General features: G+C 51.3%; 1 protein-coding gene across 3 annotated transcripts; it reads right to left on the bottom strand.

The window, feature by feature from the left end:
- Positions 1 to 1,965: 1,965 nt before the first annotated feature.
- Positions 1,966 to 20,034, bottom strand: AFMID (arylformamidase). Of its 3 annotated transcripts, none has more exons than XM_043585712.1 (11): positions 19,932 to 20,034; positions 18,015 to 18,105; positions 7,046 to 7,150; positions 6,915 to 6,963; positions 6,410 to 6,495; positions 6,242 to 6,314; positions 5,954 to 6,051; positions 5,591 to 5,669; positions 5,328 to 5,469; positions 4,963 to 5,137; positions 1,966 to 2,475 (listed from the first exon to the last, which is right to left on the bottom strand). In XM_043585712.1, the coding sequence occupies exons 1-10, from the start codon at positions 19,989 to 19,991 to the stop codon at positions 4,988 to 4,990; spliced, it is 933 nt and encodes a 310-aa protein (XP_043441647.1). In that variant the 5' UTR covers positions 19,992 to 20,034; the 3' UTR covers positions 1,966 to 2,475; positions 4,963 to 4,987. The 3 variants fall into 3 exon arrangements, with proteins under 3 accessions (XP_043441647.1, XP_043441648.1, XP_043441649.1); XM_043585713.1 differs by having other exon boundaries at positions 5,033 to 5,137; XM_043585714.1 differs by lacking the exon at positions 18,015 to 18,105 and having other exon boundaries at positions 7,046 to 7,154; positions 19,932 to 20,011.
- Positions 20,035 to 20,127: the final 93 nt, after the last annotated feature.

Raw genomic sequence — 20,127 nt, 5'->3', positions numbered from 1 at the left:
GTTTGTCTGCTCCTGCTCTAGCTAGATTTTTTTTACAGGTGAATAAACGGAGACCCAGAGTGGCTGGTGGGAGTCTGGAAAGGACAGGGAGTGAATCCAGTCTCCAGGAACAGAGCTCTGAGCAGCTCCTGACTGCTAGGCAACCAAAGAGGGCCAAGACAGGCCCCCACCTGCTCCACAAAGTCAGGAGAATTCTAGAGGGCTTCACTGCCACCCCAAAGCTTCAAGGAGCTTTAAGGACAAAGGGACAGAGAAAGAACTGAAGTCCCTGAAGGCATCGCTGACCTCCCAGACCTGGGCGTCCAGGAGGGGCCGGGGGCAGTGGCAAACTTGGGAGAGAACAAGGAAAGAGAGGGAGGGTGGGTGGGGCTGGTTCCCACCTCAAAGCGGTGTCCCAGCAACGGCAAATCCTGCAGCCTACGGGAAAAATCTGTGTGTCCTCTGTCAGGAACAGGGTGTTCTGAAGTCACTTCCCGAGCTGCAGGGGTGGCTGAGTGGCGCCTCTCACATCCGCAGGCCAGAAATAAGAGACCTCCTCAGTGCTCCGGCTCTACGCGGGCTGCTGGCTTCTATTCTTTTAATGTCACAACTTCTTGGAAACTTTTTCTTTTTTAAAAATTTAAGTAGGCTCCAAGCCCAACATGGGGCCTGAACCCATGACCCTGAGATCAAGAGTCATATATTCTACCATGCTCTATCTACTGAGCCAGGTGGGTACCCCGGGAAACTTTTTACTGTATCATTTAGATTTTTTTTTAATTAAAAAAAATTTTTTTTTTAATTAAAAAAATTTTTTTTAACGTTTATTTATTTTTGAGACAGAGAGAGACAGAGCATGAACGGGGGAGGGTCAGAGAGAGGGAGACACAGAATCCGAAACAGGCTCCAGGCTCCGAGCTGCCAGCACAGAGCCCGACGCGGGGCTCAAACTCACGGACCGCGAGATCATGACCTGAGCCGAAGTCGGCCGCCTAACCGACTGAGCCACCCAGGCGCCCCGTATCATTTAAATTTTTAAAAAATATTTATTTATTGTGTGTGTGTGAGAGAGAGAGAGAGAACAGGGAAAGTCAGAGAGAAGGGGAGAGAGACAGAATCCCAAGCAGGCTCCATCCTGTCAGCACAGAGCCTGTCTCCGGGCCTGAAATCACAAACCATGAGATCATGACCTAAGCCGAAATCGAGTCAGATGCTCAACCGACTGAGGCACCCAGGTGCCCTGCCAGTTTTTAAATTTATTTAGTTTTAAATGTTTATTTTTGAGAGAGAGAATGAGCAGGGGAGGGGCAGAGAGAGAGGGAGACACAGGATCCGAAGCAGGCTCCAGGCTCTGAGCTGTCAGCACAGAGCCCCACGCGGGGCTCGAACTCACGACCTGTGAGATCACAACCTGAGCCGGAGTCAGGCGCTTAACCGACTGAGCCACCCAGGCGTCCCTACCCCATTTTTAACAAGCCATAAAAATACTTATCCAGTCCACAGTCTATTTAGTATAACTTTTATATTCAATTGTTTATAGTAATACAATCATTTATATTAGATGAGAGGAAGAAATTAAAATTTCCTACGATCTCGCTTTGTTTACTGCTGTTACCCTGTGTATATCCCGCTGGTCTTTTTTTCTAGATCTATAGATATCTGTGTATCGTATGTCACGTGCCCACATCGAGGTCTATGCATCCTTCTTTTTATTTTATTTTATTATTTATTTTTTTCAACGTTTATTTATTTTTGGGACAGAGAGAGACAGAGCATGAACGGGGGAGGGGCAGAGAGAGAGGGAGACACAGAATCGGAAACAGGCTCCAGGCTCTGAGCCATCAGCCCAGAGCCTGATGCGGGGCTCGAACTCACGGACCGCGAGATCGTGACCTGGCTGAAGTCGGACGCTTAACCGACTGCGCCACCCAGGCGCCCCTATGCATCCTTCTTAAGTGAAAATAGGATCATAGAGGTGGCGGACACATTTTTGTTCTGTCTTTTGCTTAGTTTAAGGCATTTTGCTTTGACAGGGCATAACCTAGGGGGCGCAATTCTTGACCTAGGTGTGGAGACAGCCTGGGTTTCCTGCCAGCAGCTGTGGGTGTCCCACAAGGAATTTGTTGCAAACGTTAAACGAAGTCCCACACTTTGTGACTCATTTCCTTTGACGATCTGGAATAAATTCAAGTCACTCCTATAATGTCATTCTCGTGTGCCTGCATCGTGGAAGCTTTTTGAATATTTTAGTGTTTCAAATTACATGCTACATTCAGCTTTCACATCTGAATCGATCTGATGTATCCAGACCAGCAAAAGGCCGTGGAGATTTTTAGTGGTGTTCAGAGAAAATGGAGGCGCTCCTGGGCGTGGGGAGAGGCCAGGTTGGCAGGAAGGGGAAGCCCGCGGGGTCTTGGGGGGAGCTTCACCATCGGGGTGCCCGCTGGTGGGGGTCCAATGCCGTCAGGGCTCCTGGAGGATTGTTCTCAAAATCATCTGCAGCGATAAGAAAAGACACATGAGGGGGCGCCTGGGTGGCTCTTTGATTTCCGCTCGGGTCATGATCTCACGGTTCGTGAGTTCGAGCCCCGCGTGGGGCTCCACCCTGACGCGGTGGAGCCCGCTTGGGATTCTCGGTCTCCCAATCTCTCTGCCCCTCCCCCACTGGTGCTGTCTCCAAAAAAAAAAATAAATAAATAACACATTTTTTTAAGTAATACGTGCTCATGTTAGCAAATGTGGAATTGCGTTTTTGTTTTTTTTGTTTTTTTTTTACTGTTTATTTTTGAGAGAGAGACAGAGTGTGAGTGGGGGAGGGGCAGAGAGAGAAGGAGACAGAATCAGAAGCAGGTTCCAGGCTCCAAGCTGTCAGCATAGAGCCTGACACAGGGCTAGAGCTCATGAACCATGAGATCATGACCTGAGCTGAAGTCGGACGCTTCACCGACTGAGCCACCCAGGCGCCCCTGGAAATGAATTTTTTTTTTTTTTTTTTTGGGAAATGAATTTTTTAAATGCACTGTGTGATACCACTGATAATTGAGTTTTTCGTATGCATACATATGCCTCCAGGGGTCTAGCTGTCTGTGTATCATTGAATTGGGAATATCAGTTGTTTCTTGTGTTTTTGCTTTCACATCTGAATCAATTTGATGTATCCTAACTAATTTTCACAAACTGTGTTCCATTACCTGATTATGTCATAATGTAACCTCATTGGGACATTTAGGTTGTTTCCCAGTTTTGAATATTAATACAGTTGCAGGGGCTATCTCTGTGTATTTCTTTGATTATCCAGAAGAGAAATTCCAAGCAGCAGAATTACTGGGCTAGTGGGTTTGGATCCATAGTGCCAGGCTGTGCGCCCCCCCCAGCAGAACTGGAGAGGACCCCCTCCACCATCTCTCCAGCAGTGCTGGGCATAATTATCATTAGAACATTTTCTCTTCCTTTTTTTTCTATTTTTTAATTTTTTAGACATTTGTTTATTTATTTTGAGAGAGACAGAGACAGTGTGTTGGGGGTGGGGGCAGAGAGAGGGAGAGGGAGAGAGAGACAGAGAGAGAGACAGAGAGACAGAGAGAGAGAGAGAGAGAGAGAGAGAGAGAATCCCAGCAGGCTCTGTGCTGCCAGTACAGAGCCTGACATGGAGCTGAACCTATGAAACCACGAGATCATGACCTGAGCCAAAATCAAGAGTCGGGCGCTCTTAACTAACTGCACCCAGGCGCCCTTTACTAGAATATTTTCTTTTTTATTATTAAAAAAAAATTTTTTTTCAATGTTTATTTATTTTTTGGACAGAGAGAGACAGAGGATGAACGGGGGAGGGGCAGAGAGAGAGGGAGACACAGAATCGGAAACAGGCTCCAGGCTCCGAGCCGTCAGCCCAGAGCCCGACGCGGGGCTCGAACTCACGGACCGCGAGATCGTGACCTGGCTGAAGTCGGACGCTTAACCGACTGCGCCACCCAGGCGCCCCTTATTAGAATATTTTCAATGACAGGTGGGAAAGGACTGTCATTTTAAGTGACATTTCTAACATCACTGGTATAATCTTCCCCCCATGTTTATTGGCCATTTATATTTTTTCTTAAACTATCCCTTATTCTTTATCCATTTTTGTCTGTTTCTAAATAGAAATTAAAACAGTTCTTATTGATTTGAAAGTACTCTTTATACAGTAAGAATATTAGTTATGTAAGAATTAAACTGAATGCTATAGGGGTGCCTGGGTGGCTCAGTCAGTTAAGCATCCGACTTTGGCCCAGGTCATGATCTCAACAGTTCGTGGGTTCGAGCCCCGTGTCGGGCTCTGTGCTGATGGCTCGGAGCCTGGAACCTGCTTCGGATTCTGTGTCTCCCTCTCTCCCTGCCCCTCCCCTGCTCTGTGTGTGTGTGTGTGTGTCTCTCTCTCGTTCAAAAATATTTTTTAAAAAAAAAAAAAAAAACACTGAATGCTATCAAAGCCTTACTGAGGTGGCAGCTGATTAAAAGTGAAGTTCTGAAGAACCACTTTCCCGTTGGGGGTGGGAGGGGGGTGGAGAAAAAGAAAAAGAAGAGAGAGAAATGGTAACTCTGTATCTGCCAGGTCTGTGGCAAATACTCTCCCCAGCTTATTCTTTGACTTGTGAAAGAATTCTCCACGTTAAAATTGTAATGTTTGATTTTCAAAAGGATTCTCCACGTTTAAGTTGTAATCAACATTTCTGAACCAAATCTGCCCATCTTGTCCTGTATGGAGTTGGCTCTGCCTTATGCTTAACACAGGCTAACACCTTCCTTGGCCCAGATCAATGCCTCTCCGCCTCGGCACCAAGCCCCGTGCAGCTCCCACCTGTGTGCCCAGGCACAGACTCTGGGGCTCTTTCAAAGAGAGGTGAAGTCTAGGAAGCCAGGGGGGGACTCAAGTCCTACCGTAGGGTCCCCAGCCTCCCGGAGGCCAAGGAACTAGTGAATGACTCCTCTGTGCTCCCCACCTACCCTCCTGTCCATATGTCCGGGGGTGCTAAGGCAGGACCCATGCCCTCCACAGTGAAGGGATGTGCCCCACCTGGGTGAGCACGTAGTCATCCTGGGTTAGCTTCCAGATGATTTCAAAGTGATCCACATCGTGGAGTTCTTCAAACGAGGCGTTCCATCCTCCTCTGCACAGTGTCTGGGTAGAAAAAAAGGGCCAAGCAGGAGCGTGAGGCAGCAGGGCCCTGCCTGACCCGGAGCAGGTGCTCGCTCGGTATTTGTTGAATAAATGGCTGATGGTCTTGGGGTCCCTTTGGGCGAAATAAAGGGGAAGGTAATGACAGCGCATGACCCTCAACCTCCGGCCAGAAGCGGGGTGCTGGGGGTACCTGATAAAATTCCCTGGACTGTCGGGAGAATTCGGGGGAGTCGTGTTGGCCCACGATCACCAGCACGTGGCAGGCGGGATCCACGGGCTGCGTCGGGGCCGCCTCCAGGAGCTGCTGTGGACCATTCCTCCGAGCATCCTCCCTGATGCGGGGGGGGGGGGGGGAGGCAGGCATGGGTCAGGACGGAGAAAAGCCCGCGCGTCACCCCTGGCCCGCCTGGTAGGTTCAAGCTCAGCTGGGGAAGGAGGGGGCAAGTGACTCACAGGGTCATGAGGAGAGGGCCGTTCTGAGAGGTGAACACGATGGGCTCTAGGTCATAGATCCCACTTACCAGGAAAAAGCCTGTAAAGGTGAAGAGCAGTCAGAGGGCCAGGCTCTAGGTGGGGCCAACACCCCACCCATACCAGGCTTCCTGCAGGCACCCGGTGGGGCAATATGGGGCCAGCCCCAAAGGGGCGAGACCAGGGTAGGGGTAGAGAAGAAGCAAAGACGAGCCCATGTCACAGGGCTCCAAGCCCCCAGCTCAAGCACGTCATGGCTGTTGGGATTTTGTGCAGCCGGTGCGGCCCTCAGGCCCATCTGGGGAGGGAGAAGGCTGCCCGGCCAGCCCACAGTCCCAGGGAAACCTCTGAGGTTGGGTGTGACTGCATGCTTGGTCCAGTCGGCCAGGAGCATCATGGCGGCCAGGTGGGCCCCAGCCGAGTGTCCGCACAGGTAAATCCCCCTGGGTTGGGTCAGAGGAGAGAGAGCCGGATTTGCATTCGGTGGCCCGAGTGCATCAGGTCGGTATCGAGGAGTCCCGGTTCGCCTTCTGCTCCACAGGCCAGAGGGAGCAGCTGGGCTGCATCCCGGGGGGCTGAATCCACGGTCCTCCCACATCGTCTGGCAAAAGGGAAATCTGCAGTGATACCTACTCGTTGCGTGGATACTGCTTCTGGATATACACGATGCTCCGGGTCACTTGGTCTACCATCTGGTCCAGGGTACCTGCACAGAGAACACGAGTCGGGGCAGGGTCCGTCAGGGGCTCTCTCCCCTCCAAAGCCCACCAGGCTTCGAACCTGTGAGACCATCGTCCTTACCTTTGGGGGCTATGTCATAAGCCACTATCACCACGGCCACTCCCTGTGCTGTCAGTGGGTTGACCATGAAGGCTGATGTATCTTTACTGCAGAAAGAGAGACGGAGATGTAGTTAAGGATCCCGAGGTGAGATCATCCCTGATTCAGGGTGGGCATAAATCCCATGACTGGTGACACGATAAGAGAAGGGCGGGGGATGACCTGAGACACGGACACAGCGGAGGCCCCGTGAGGATAGACGCAGAGATGGGGGTGATGCGGCCACGGCCAACGAAAACCCAGAGCCCCCAGCCGCTGGAAGACGCAGGAGTGGGTTCTCCCCCGGCGCCTCTGGAGGGAGCAGGGCCCTGCCCACACCTTTATCTCCGACTCCTGGCCTCCAGAACTGTGAGAGAACGCACTCCTGTGGTCAGACACACAGTTTGAAGCAGCAGCTCGCACGATCTCCTACACCAGGGAAGGGTGGATGTCCCTTTGTCCCTGTTCATCCAAGCTCCCGACTCACCTTCCGCTCTGCCAGTACCCGCCATGGAAGAACACACAGAAAGGCGAGGCTGTAAGACAGACAGAGGGCGTGGGGGCTGAGCCGGGTGCCCGGCTGAGCCCTGCTGCGGGACCACCCGCCCATTCGCCTACCTTCAGACACTTGCTCGGGAAAGTAGATGTCCAGGTTCTCCCCCTCGCCGTCTCCGTAGGGGACATGCAGCAGGTTCCTCCTGGTGGCTCGGGCCCTCTTAGTAGCTGTCTCGAGAAGTGGACAGGTCGCTATTAGCACGACCTGCTGACCTGCAGCTGTTTTCCATTTTACCGAAGGTAGAAACCTCTCTGCTGAAAGCCCCTCTGGGTCGGCCGATCAGCCCCACGTTTCAGAACTCCATGAAAGGTGCCCCTCCCCCCCCAAGTCCTCATGATCAACTGTGCTGGGCTCTGGAGCCTCCCCTGGGGGCGTAGTTGCAGAGAGACCAGACTGTCCCATCCAAGTGCGACCAACACTATGTGCTGACATCTGTCTGTGAGCTGTGGTTCTGAAGGTCACCTTTTACCACCAGTTTCTTACGCGCCCATTTTGTGCGTCGTACTCTGTTTCACGCTCCAGGAAGTATAAACTTTTGCAAGTCTTTGGAAAATCAATCTTCTAGGGAAGCAAGATATAAACTCACTTCAAATAAATAACGATATGTATCAAACCCCGAGAAGATCACACTCCTTGACGCATGAGTCCTTATGCACGTAATTTTTATAAGGAAATAATCAGAAACATTCCCAAGGACTTGTTTTAAAGATGCCCACAGTGGGGCGCCTGGGTGGCGCAGTCGGTGAAGCGTCCGACTTCAGCCAGGTCACAATCTCGCGGTCCATGAGTTCGAGCCCCGCGTCGGGCTCTGGGCTGATGGCTCGGAGCCTGGAGCCTGTTTCCGATTCTGTGTCTCCCTCTCTCTCTGCCCCTCCCCCGCTCATGCTGTGTCTCTCTCTGTCCCAAAAATTAATAAAAAACATTGAAAAAAAAATATTAAAAAATAAATAAATAAATAAACGTTAAAAAAAAAAGTTTCTTGATCCTTACCTCACACCACATCAGATCAGTTCCTGATGGTCTATCTAAACATGAAAGAGAAGCCACAAACCTCTTGGAAAAGAAAACGGGAGATCTCCATGATCTTGGGATAGACAAAGATTGCATAAATAGGACCCAACATGTACTAATCAAAAAGAAGGGGTGCCTGGCTGTCTCAGTCAGTAGAGCAAGTGACTCTGGATCTCGGGGTTGTGAGTTTGAGCCCCATGTTGGCTGTGGAGATTAATTGCAAAACAGTTTACATAAATACAATAGAGCCTGGTCAGTGTGATCTTTCTGATACTGAACATTGGAGCAGTGAGACATGAACTTGGGATCCGTGTCCCTGGAGGTGCCCAGGTCCCCAACCTTGGGGTCCATAGAGGCGGGCCCAAAAGGAAACCAGTGCACCTCTTGGCTGGATGATTCTGCAACTCTAGAAGGGACAAACCCAGTAGGAAAAGATAGTTTGTATAAAGTGTGTTTAGGCATAAACTAACTGGTAAAATAGGCCGTCTCCATTCAGAGAGACGGCTCAAGGCCAACAGAAACAAAAATGATGGGAGATGCCAAGTTTCCCCCCATGCCAAAACCAGAGACCAGGCTGCCTCTGCAGAACAGGCCAAGGGGCTGTAAAACCAGTTTTGCTGTCAGACCTTGTCTACGGACGCCCCTGTCCTGAGAGTGAAGCCTGAGAGGCTTCTTAGAGGAGAGAGATGTGGCTTGCTGTGCGTCCCTGCTCCCTCTCTGGTGCTGGGCAGCAGCAGGGGGAGACTTCCCATCTCCCAAAGCGACCAGCTGCTCAGAGAGCCTGAGGTGTGACTCCTGCAAGTGTCTAACGAACGGAACAAAACAGGCTCCCCCTGTGCCGGCCACACTGGACACAGCTCACTCTGAAGGCCATGCTTTACGGAATGGATCTATTATTAATTAGATAATTATTTAATGTTTATTTCTTTTTTTCAACGTTTATTTATTTTTGGGACAGAGAGAGACAGAGCATGAACGGGGGAGGGGCAGAGAGAGAGGGAGACACAGAATCGGAAGCAGGCTCCAGGCTCTGAGCCATCAGCCCAGAGCCTGACGCGGGGCGCGAACTCACGGACCACAAGATCGTGACCTGGCTGAAGTCCGACGTTTAACCAACTGCGCCACCCAGGTGCCCCATAATGTTTATTTATTTCTGAGGGAGAGAGAGTGTGTAAGCAGGGGGAGGAGCAGAGAGGGAGACACAGAATCCGAAGCAGGCTCCAGGCCCCGAGCTGTCAGCACAGAGCCCGACGCGGGGCTCAAACTCACGAACCGTGAGATCATGACCTGAGCCAAAGTTGGACGCTCAATCGACTGAGCCACCCAGGCGCCCCTGTCATTAATTTTTCTTATGGAGACACAATATGTTTGTATGGTTCACATACACACACACACACACACACACACACACACACACACACACGGCTTCCTACGGGTGCCTGGGTGGCTCAGCCGGTTAAGCGTCCAACTCTTGATTTCAGCTCAGGTCATGATCTCATGGTTCTGAGCTTGAACTCCATGTCTGCACTGACAACGCAGAGTCTGTCTGGGATTCTCTTTCTCTCCCTCGCTCTCTGCCCCTCCCCCACCTCTCCCAATAAATACACGTTAAAAAAAAAAAAAAAAAAAAGGCTTTCCAGTGAAACGTTCCCTCACCGCCTCTCACCTGCCTGCTTTCCAGGCCCCTTGCCAAGGTGACCTCCGTTACTAACACGGATATAGACCCTCTCAACCTTTCGTCCAAATGGCAGCATATAAAATACGTGTCTGCCCTGCCCACTTCGCGTAGTGTTTCTTGGAGAGCTTTCCCCATCTGCCCATAGCTTCCTTGTTCTTCCCTTCTTTATAGACCTTCCTTCGCTCTTATATTCCATCTGAGGGTTGCATGCTAACCAGTCATGCCAGTTGCGCAGGCCCGACAAACCACATCCCATCATCAGGAAATCCTCTCCGTGCGTCTCCTCCCGCCTCCCCCGCGACTACCTTGTTGGATGTCCCTCCCCTTCTCCGCTGGAAGCAAGGCCGGCCCTCGCGGCTTTCCTACTTCTTCCGCCAAATGCTCTCCCGCCACAGGTGTGAGCCAGTCCTGGGCGCACCTTTCCCTCTCAGGTTCAAGTCCGTCCGGGGCTCCTGCGCGAGTTGGCTCCCACTGCTGTGACCAAATACCACAGGGTGCGGGGGCTTAACCTACACTTACTTTTCACAGTTCTGGGTCCCGGAAGGCCTAGATCCAGGCGCCAGAGGGGCTTGTGTCTGGGGACGGCCCTCCCCTTGGGTGGCAGGTGAGCACCTCCTCGCTGGGTGCATACACGCCTCTTCTGGGTGGGCCTGTGGGGCTCTTGGCCTCTCTAGGGAGGCAAGCCCTCGGGCGTCTCTTCTAAGAATCCAGCCAGGTCAGGACCCCACACTTATGACCTCAATTCACCTGATCACTCCAAATACAGCCACCCTAAGGGTTAAGGCTTCAACATGTGAATCTGGGGAGGGCACAAAGATTCAGTCCACAGCATCTGGCACACGACCCCCAAAAGCCCTGGGGCTCTACAAAATCAACCCTGCCCAGCACACCTTCCTCTAGGGGTCGACTCTGGCCACCCTAACACCCACTGTCCAGCACCCGCCTCGCCTGCTCCATACTGCCAGAGCGCTTGTCCCTTCTAACGGACCACGGCATTGACTTTGTCCTCTTCCCCTGCCCCGTTAAGAGTCACGACCAGGGCACCTGGGTGGCTCCGTCAGTGAAGCGTCCCACTTCGACCCAGGTCATGACCTCTCGATTCACGAGTTAGAGCTGACGGCTCAGAGCCTGGTGCCTCCTTCCGATTCTGTGTCTCCCTCCCTCTCTGCCCCTCCCCCACTTGCACTCTGTCTCTGTCTCTCCAAAAAAAAAAAAAAAGAATCACAGTGAAAGACAGCAGAGAATACAGGCAAAACCACTGTGATAACATGGAAGATGACAGATGGTGACTCCGCTTCTCATGATGAGCACAGAGTCATGTAGAGAACTGTTGAATCATTGCGTTATACACCTGAAATTAATATACCTTGTAAGTCAACTGTATTTCGATAATACAGTAAGAAGGGGGGCACCAGGGGAGCGCAGTCGGTTAAGCCTCCGACTCTTGATCTCAGCTCAGGTCATGATCTCACAACTTGTGGGGCATTCACTTTTGAATGCCCCCCTCTCTGTAAAGAGAGCTTTCATACTCCTCCTGCTTTCTGATCTTATACTCTAGTAAACCTTTGCCTGCTGCTCAAAAAAAAAAAAAAGAAACAACTCACAATTTGTGAGTGTGAGCCCTGCACCAGGCTCTGCGCTGATGGCCAGGAGCCGGTGTGGGATTCTGTCTCTCCTCTCTGCCCCTCCCCTGCTTGTGTGTACGAGCATGAACGGGGGGAGGGGCAGAGAGAGAGGGAGACACAGAATCGGAAACAGGCTCCAGGCTCTGAGCCATCAGCCCAGAGCCCGACGCGGGGCTCGAACTCCCGGACCGCGAGATCGTGACCTGGCTGAAGTCGGACGCTTCACCGACTGCGCCACCCAGGCGCCCCGAACGTTTATTTATTTTTGAGACAGAGAGAGACAGAGTATGAACAGGAGAGGGGCAGAGAGAGAGGGAGACACAGAATCTGAAACAGGCTCCAGGCTCTGAGCTGTCAGCACAGAGCCCGACGCGAGGCTCGAACTCACAGACCGTGATCATGACCTGAGCCGAAGTCGGATGCTTAACCGACCGAGCCACCTAGGCGCCCCCCAAAAATTTATTTTTAAATAATAAAATAAGAAGACAGAGAAAAAGATTCACATTGATGCACGGGCAGGGGTTTGTGTGTTTTGCTCACTGATGTAGTCCGTGCACAAAATGAGTGACCAGTACATGTCAGGCACCCAGTAAATATTCATTGAATGGATCGGCACCTGGGGAAGGAGTCCTCTGCTGGAGGCATCTGGGCTGGGTTAGCACAAGTAACCCTGCCGTGATCAGCCCCGTGCACACGTCACCACTGTGCGTGGGGGTCTGAAGGAAGCACTCTCAGCAGTGGAATTTCTGCATTAGTAGGTCTATTCATTTCTCATTTAAAAAAAAAAGTTTAGGGGCGCCTGGGTGGCGCAGTCGGTTAAGCGTCCGACTTCAGCCAGGTCACGATCTCGCGGTCCGGGAGTTCGAGCCCCGCGTCAGGCTCTGGGCTGATGGCTTGGAGCCTGGAGCCTGTTTCTGATTCTGTGTCTCCCTCTCTCTCTGCCCCTCCCCCGTTCATGCTCTGTCTCTCTCTGTCCCAAAAATAAATAAACGTTGAAAAAAAAATTAAAAAAAAATAATAAATAAATAAATAAAAAAGTTTATTTATTTATTTGAGAGAGCACGCAAGCAAGCAGGGGAGGAGCAGAGAGAGACAGAGAGAATCCCAAGCAAGTTCTGCATTGTCAGCACAGAGGCTGACGTGAGGCTCGATCTCATGAACTGTGAAATCATGACCTGAGCTGAAACCGAGAGTTAGAGGCTTAACCGACTGAGCCACCCAGGCGCCCCTTCTCAAGAGTTCTTAAAGTATACATGGACCAGCCAGATTCATTTTGTGCCAGAACTAAGAAAAGACTATGAAATTTACGTTCTGAGTTGAAGAGTGATTCAAACCACACAGCTGTAGATATGCACTATCATGGACGTGTCTCCCTCAGATATTAAAAAACTCAGCTGACCCTGAGAAAGAGAGGAACTGTTTCTCTCCAGGAGTGGACCCCGCGGCTGGTGACGGGCAGCTGGGTGCAGGGGCAGAGAACGAGGTGACTCACAGCCTCCCCACTGAGGGTGAACACCACCAGCCCTCCAGTCTCTGGACCCCAGGGCAGGAACACGGGAGGACGTCAATGAATAGACCTCATTAAAAGGTCCTCTTTTTGATACTGAAGAAACTGACTTTCTATTATTTGCAACTGAAAGTATCCAAACTCTTACAGACAGAAACCCCAGGCCCGGGGACCCATCCAGAGCACATGTCAGGGGGATTAGAGGAAGTGGAGACCAGAGTCCTTAGGGACTTACGCAAGATACAGCAGGGGGACCACACGGTCCCAGCAAGGCTGAAGACCTTATTCCACCAGGCTGTAGCAGCACTTTAAAAAATGGCAGGGTCCCATCAGCCACCCTCTGGTTAACGATGGGTGGTGGAATTATTGATGATTTTATTTTGTAAATCTATTTGAGTAAGCATATGCTCCTTTTGTAATAAGAAAACAATGGTTACCTAAAAATAGCCAAGGTGGCGCAGAGCAGGGCTGCTTGGCCTGCGATCTGGGGATACTGGGAGCTACTGGTCTATGATGAGCTAAATACGCAAAGTGAAAGTAAGCATTTGGAACGTATGCAATTGTGTCCAACGGCTTTGTCTACTGGTCTTAGTAATAAGAAATCAAGAGCTTTCAAACGAAAACGTGTACACGGATGTTCACAGCAGCCCTATTCACAGTTGTCAAAAGGCGGACAGCCCAAATGTCTGTCAGTGAATAAACAAGACGTGGTAGGTCCATACGACGAAGGCGTGAAGTAGTGATCGGCATTATATACCGTGGATGGAGCTCCAGAACATTATGCCAAGAAGCCGGCCACAAAAGGCCACACGTACATGTAAGGATTCCATTCCGACCGGGTGTCCAGAATAGGTAAATCCATAGACAGAGACGGCGAGGGGGGGAAATGGGGAGTGACTGATGGTAGGGCTCCTTCTGAGGCAACGAAAATGATATTTGGAACAAGGTACTGATGATGGCTGCACAAATCTTGAAGGTTCTAAACGCCACCGAACTGTACGCTTTAAAATGGTTAGAATGGTCAATTTTATATGTACAACAAAATTGGGGCTTGTATCTTTTGTGCCTTTGTTTTTCTCCTTTCACTTTTCCGGTGGAGAGGGAAAAGCCCAAGCGGGGAGCCTGCGAAGGTAGTGGGGTGGGGATCCCTAGTAGAGGCGGTGGGACACGAGGCTCCACCCACGTCACTGGTGATTGGTTCTCCTGGAGAGGGGCGTGGACTAGGACCCGCCGGAAGCTAGCAGAGGCAGGGCGCCCAGACGGCCCTACCCACCTACCTACCTTATTCATCCATCCATCTAGCCATCCATGTACCCCTCCCTCATTTCGTGTACAATGTATTGGTACTAAGAGGTGGGGAATAAGCTTAGGAATTCCCTGAGCCTGCACTGATGGGTTAACAAGGCATAAAGAATTGCAAAGCCATGGGGCGCCTGGGTGGCACAGTCGGTTAGGCGTCCGACTGCAGCCAGGTCACGATCTCGCGGTCCGTGAGTTCGAGCCCGACGTCAGGATCTGGGCTGATGGCTCAGAGCCTGGAGCCTGTTTCCGGTTCTGTGTCTCCCTCTCTCTCTGCCCCTCCCCCCGTTCATGCTCTGTCTCTCTCTGTCCCAAAAATAAATAAATGTTGAAAAAAAAATTAAAAAAAAAATTAAAAAAAAAAAAAGAATTGCAAAGCCATAGGATGCTCACACCCAAGTCTGGGTAAACAAGATGAGGTAAATAAATAGAGAGAGGGTGGGCCAAAGGCCCCGATACAAAGGTATATGCAGTAAATAAGATTAGGTATTCAGGGCGGACCCCCCAATTTAGTACTATAGCAGAAAGCTGCTTTCACAGGAAGGAAGAACCAAGTTAGGTAAACAGGTAAATAGGGCCATAGATCTCTGTGCGGTGAAGTGGCCCAGAGAGGAGCTAATTATCAAAAGAAAGGTGCCTTGCTGACCCTGAGGTAGCACACTCAGTCCATCTTATCCCCTAGGCTACCTAAGACAAACAGACACGGCGCCTCCTGTCTGCCGTTAACAACCATCTGCCCGGCGCCAGGATTTTGTTTTATATTGACCCAAACCCCTAACACCATATATCTTCAAACCCCCCTTTCCCTCACGCCCGTGAGTTAATGTTCACAGATTTATTGTCTCTTTGTGCACACCCATCACCATGTTTGTAAGCCTTCTGATCCCAATAAAAACAGAGCAAGGACTCTGAATCGGGGCTCTTGCCTTCTCCCGGGCATTAGCCGTCTCTCGGATTTTAATCCTGCGTCCCGCTTTCTTGCTGGACAAGAAAGAACTCTAGAACCAGAGTCTACGACACTAAGAGTCTCGGTAAAACAAGTCTAAACTACTGAGAGAGGAAATAGTTCTGAAAACCTGTCCTGCCAGCTCGCCTCTGCTTTCTGCCCCTGCTCACCGAGCAGTCCCCTGGCCTGAGGGAGGCCAGGTCTTTGTGGCAGATAAAGGTGGTCTGTCTACTTGTTAGAAAAGAACACCGCCCCCCTGCCAGTTAATAGGTTGATGGCCATGAGGATGAATACAAATCAAAGTATGAGAGAGAGAGAGAGAGAGAGAGAGAGAGAAAGAGACAGAGAAATTAAGTCTCCCTGGTGCAGAAAAGGAAAAGAGAGCCTCCTCCTTCCCTTTTCTTAGAGCAGTTACTTTGAGAAACTCTTTATGAATCTTTTCTCTCCCCTTTGAAGTGTATGTAAATATTTTGAAGAGCTAAATGAGTCTCTTGCCAGTTTTCCAACCTCGGAATGTTTTCCTCCAGGACCTGGGGCGTCATCACTTTGCAATGTAATCATCGAAATACAGTGCCCCTACCCCCAGATTCTGCGGTCAGACAGGAGCCTACCTTTTATAGGTGCCTGGCTCCAAGTTACAAAACTACTTTGTTGTTAAGCTATGGGAAGGTTTCTTTTTCCTCTGGATAAAGGCAATTGGCAAGCACAGATGGCCACCCTCATTACCAGGTGGACTTAGGAAGATCTAGGGGGACAAGTGGCACTTGTGAGGCCACCTGCTTCAGCACAGCTATCATTTATCTTGAGAACAGGTATGCAGTGGGGGTATATCTGCTTGCCTGCATAAAAAGGTGAGGTTTCTGGGCTGCCTGCCTGGCTCAGTAGGGAGGGCGTGCAACTCTCGATCTCTGGGTCGTGAGTTTGAGCCCCACGTTGGGCGTCGAGATGACTTAAATGCATAAACAAATAAAAGCTTTTTTTTTTTTTTAAAAAAGGGTGAGGTTTCTTTCTGGTTTCACAGTCTCTTTAGCAGCTTGCCTGTGGTGCACATCAGTTTGGTTTAACCCTTATTCAATAAAAACTCATTTTCTTTCTCTCTCTGTCCTTTGTGGAGAGGCTTTCTGGCTCAGCAGGAATCTATTTCTCATCACTTGCCCTTCCTGTGCCTTTGCCGCCCCCCTGTGAGCTTGCCAGGGAGGAGGCAATCCGGGAGACGGCAGACAGCACCGAGGAGGTCTGGGGAGCACCTCCAGGAGAGGCCGACTATTGCGCACTCACGGACACTGCCCGACCCACCTCACCCCATCGGGCTGCCCCACTCTTTTCTGGAAGCTCGGCTCCGGGCGGTGGCTACCATCACGAGCTGCGTGACTTGGGTAAGTTATTTAACCTCATCGAGCAGGGGTGAGGAGGCCCTTGCTCTGGGCACAGCATGGGGGCGTCAGCACCAAAACTTCAGTCATGAAGTTCGTTTTGGGCTGAAGTTCTGTGTCCCCCAGCGCTCATATGTTGAAGCACTGCCCCGTAACGTGATGGTATGACAGGTGTTAACTTTGGAAGGTAGTTGGGTTTCAATGGGTGAAGTGCTATGGTAGGATTAGAGGCCTTATAAAAAGAGGAAGAATGGGACACCTGGGTGGCTCAGTAGGTGAAGCATCTGACTTCGGTTCAGGTCACGATCTCGCGGTTCGTGAGTTGAAGCCCTGCGTTGGGCTCTGTGCTGACAGCTCAGAGCCTGGAGCCTGCTTCGGATTCTGTCTCTCTCTCCCTCTCTGCCATTCCTCCTACTCACGCTCTGTCTCTCTCTCTCCCTCTCTTTCTCTCAAAAGTAAACATTAAAAAAGAAATTAAAAAAAAATAAGAAGAAAGAGGGGGCACCTGGGTGGCTCAGTCGGTTAAGGGCTCAGGTCAGGATCTCAGGGTTCGTGGGTTCGAGCCCCACATCGGGTTCTGTCTGTGCTGACAGTGCAGAACCCGCTGGGGTTCTCTCTCTCTCTCTCTGCCCCTCCCCTGCTCGTGCGTGCATGCTCTTTCTCTTTCTCTCTCTCTCAAAATAAATAAACTTAAAAAACTTTTAAAAGGAGAGGAAGACAGACCAGAGCTCTGTCTCTCTGCCATGTGAGGACAGCATGGAAAAGGCAGCTGTCTGCAAGCCGGGAGGACTCTCATCAGGGAACCAAACTGGCCAGCACCTCGCTCTTGGGCCTTCTTAGCCTCCAGAACTGTGAGAAACAGATTCCTATCGTTTAAGCCATCCGTTCTATGGCATCTCGCAATGGCAGCCCAAGCTGACCAATATAAAGATAAATAGTATTTAAATGCAACATATATATATATAAATCAAAGTTAATAATTAATGCTAAATGTCCATGGCCAACAAAATGTCAACATTTTATTTTGTTTTACTTCTTAAATTAAAAAAAATTTTTTTTAACGTTTATTTATTATTGAGAGACAGCGAGACACAGAGCGTGAGCAGGGGAGGGGTAGAGAGAGGGGGAGACACAGGATTGAAAGCAGGCTTCAAGCTCCGAGCTGTCGGCACAGAGCCCGACGCGGGGCTCGAACTCATGAACCGCGAGATGGTGACCTGAGCCGAAACCGACTGAGCCACCCAGGAGCCCCTTTTGCTTTTTATAAATATCAACAACATTCCAGGTTCAGCCAAGTGGGAGGCCTGCCTTTTTCTCACCCTACTTCCTGGTGCCCCTGTAGCATGTGGCCTCACTGGTCTGGGCACTGTCAGCCGAGCAGGAGAGGAGGTGGAACACGGCCTGTTGGGCCTTTCCTGCCTCCAGCTGACCTGTGGCGAGGGCTCCTGGATGCCTGGCCCTGAGCCAAAGAGGCTTGCGTGGTACCTGGACTTTGGGAACTGTCCCGAGAGCCTCCTCCTGCCCCCAGCATTCTGAACCACTGCCATATGCTAGAGACCACCCACAGCATCCAAGGGGAGGGCCCCCAGTACCCTCATCCCCTATCTGTGAGTAGGTCCTCAGGGCCTCCTCGGCTCCCAGTCGGATGACCCATCTGCTGGGGCTGTACTGATTCTCCAGCTCCTATGGAACACAGAGAAGTTTCCGTAAGACCTTTGTTCTCCACACAACGTGCCCCCACCCCTCCGAATGCCTGCCTTGAGAAGCCCCCTCCCCAATATCTCAGGCTCTTTAGAGGCCCTCAGCTTCCTTCAAGCCCCTGGTATCCCACTCTCCACTCTCCCCCGACACCAACTAATTAGGTATTTCAGATACAACATCACAGGGGCTCTCAGATTCTCGGTCTAGAGCTATGGCCGTGCTTTTAACTAGTGGCCAGCCCTGGGGCGCCTGGGTGGCGCAGTCGGTTAAGTGTCCGACTTCAGCCAGGTCCCGATCTCGCGGTCCGTGAGTTCGAGCCCCGCGTCAGGCTCTGGGCTGATGGCTCGGAGCCTGAAGCCTGTTTCCGATTCTGTGTCTCCCTCTGTCTCTGCCCCTCCCCCATTCATGCTCTGTCTCTCTCTGTCCCAAAAATAAATAAACGTTGAAAAAAAAAATTAAAAAAAAAAAAAAAAACTAGTGGCCAGCCTTAAAGGGGAGATAAGGTCCTATAAAATGTGTTCTGGTTCATGCCACCATGGGCACTCCTACTGCAGGAGGCCAGGTTGCTGGGGTGGTCACCGCAGAGAAAGTGTGGCAGAGCTTATCTCTGAGAGGCCACGGTTCTGACTGCAGGAGGGCCCAGAGCAAAGGTACAGGGCTCAAGAGGGGGGAATCAAAGGTCGGTCTGGAGATAGTGATAGGCCAGACTGCTGAATCACAGAGGTGAGGCTGGGCAGCTGGGACCGGAAGACGGAGGGTCTCACATATCAGGCTAAGATGTTCAGAATTTCATGTAGAAAAGTAACAAGAACCAGGTTTTGGAGAAAAAGTTCAAAGGCAAGGAGAAAGAGTGAAGCCCTAAATGGGAAACTGGAAGACAGGGTAGCTTCACAGAAGGATCTGGGGCTCTGGAGTCAGATGGGTTGAGGGCCATCCATGCTCCGTCACTTACAGGCTGTTTTACCCTGGGCAACTTATAGTCTCTGAGTCTCAGTTCCCACATCTATATAACGAGCAAAATAGCAGCCTCACAAGGTGAAAGGTCATAAGGCACGTAAATGAAGTAAAACCAGCCATTCAAATGTGGGTTACTGCCTCCTCGAGCTGAACGAGGTTGGTGGCCAGGGTTCTTTAGATCTGTACAATCTGTGCCTGTCAGACGTTCACAACCATCCCTGGCACACACGGTGACTGCTGTCACCGTCCTCCCTGTTCTTAAGTATGCTGATGATAATGCCACGGGTTTCTGAGAGTCCTCTGATATTGTAGGCAAGTGTGCGGGCGACAGAGAGACAGAGACAGAGAATGGGATTTCTTGGGGGGTTAGTGCCCATAACTTAACCAGATTCTCAGATGTATCAGTGGCCAGAATTAAAAAAAAAAAAACTAACAAAACCCCCCAAACAAACCAACCACTGCCTGAGATGCGGGGGAAACTGGTTAGGAAGTTACAGTTGAATGATCACAACACATGCTTTGCCGGTGTGGTTTCCAGCCCTCACAACCACCCGGCAGTAAACACCAGCCTTCCTGCATCCAGCATCCTGCGACCTGCCTGCACGGTGAGACCCTGCGCTTGAGGTCGGCAGCGTGGCCCCCTGGATGGCTATCGGCACAGCTTCGGTCTTCTCTGCTCTTAAAAGGCTGCCTGTGGCCAGAAGCAAACCAGACCGGGGCGCCAAAGCTTTCGGAGCAGGCACGCCCGGCACGCCCGGTGGGTCAACGGGCTCCGAAGCTCCGTTCCTGGAACTGCATCCAATCTTCGCGCTGCCCAGCTCAGCCCCAGCCGCCGCCTGCAACCCGCCTACCTCCTTAGACAGCTTCTTCCAGGGAGCCTCGGCCCGGCGACCCCGCTCGGGAACCTCCATCTCGCGACTACCGCGGGACGGTGCTCCCCGCCTGCTTTTTCTACGCGGGGGGGGGGGGGGGGGGGGCTGGGGGGCGGGGCGGGGCGGGGCCTGCCGTCCCGGTGACGTCAGCCCGCCGGGTCCTCGGCGCTGCCCA

The sequence above is a fragment of the Prionailurus bengalensis genome, chromosome E1, assembly GCF_016509475.1.
Source record: "Prionailurus bengalensis isolate Pbe53 chromosome E1, Fcat_Pben_1.1_paternal_pri, whole genome shotgun sequence".
NCBI classification, from domain to species: Eukaryota; Metazoa; Chordata; class Mammalia; order Carnivora; family Felidae; genus Prionailurus; species Prionailurus bengalensis.
The sequence above is the reverse complement of the archived record's forward strand: the minus strand, read 5'-3'. Positions and strand labels throughout refer to the sequence as shown.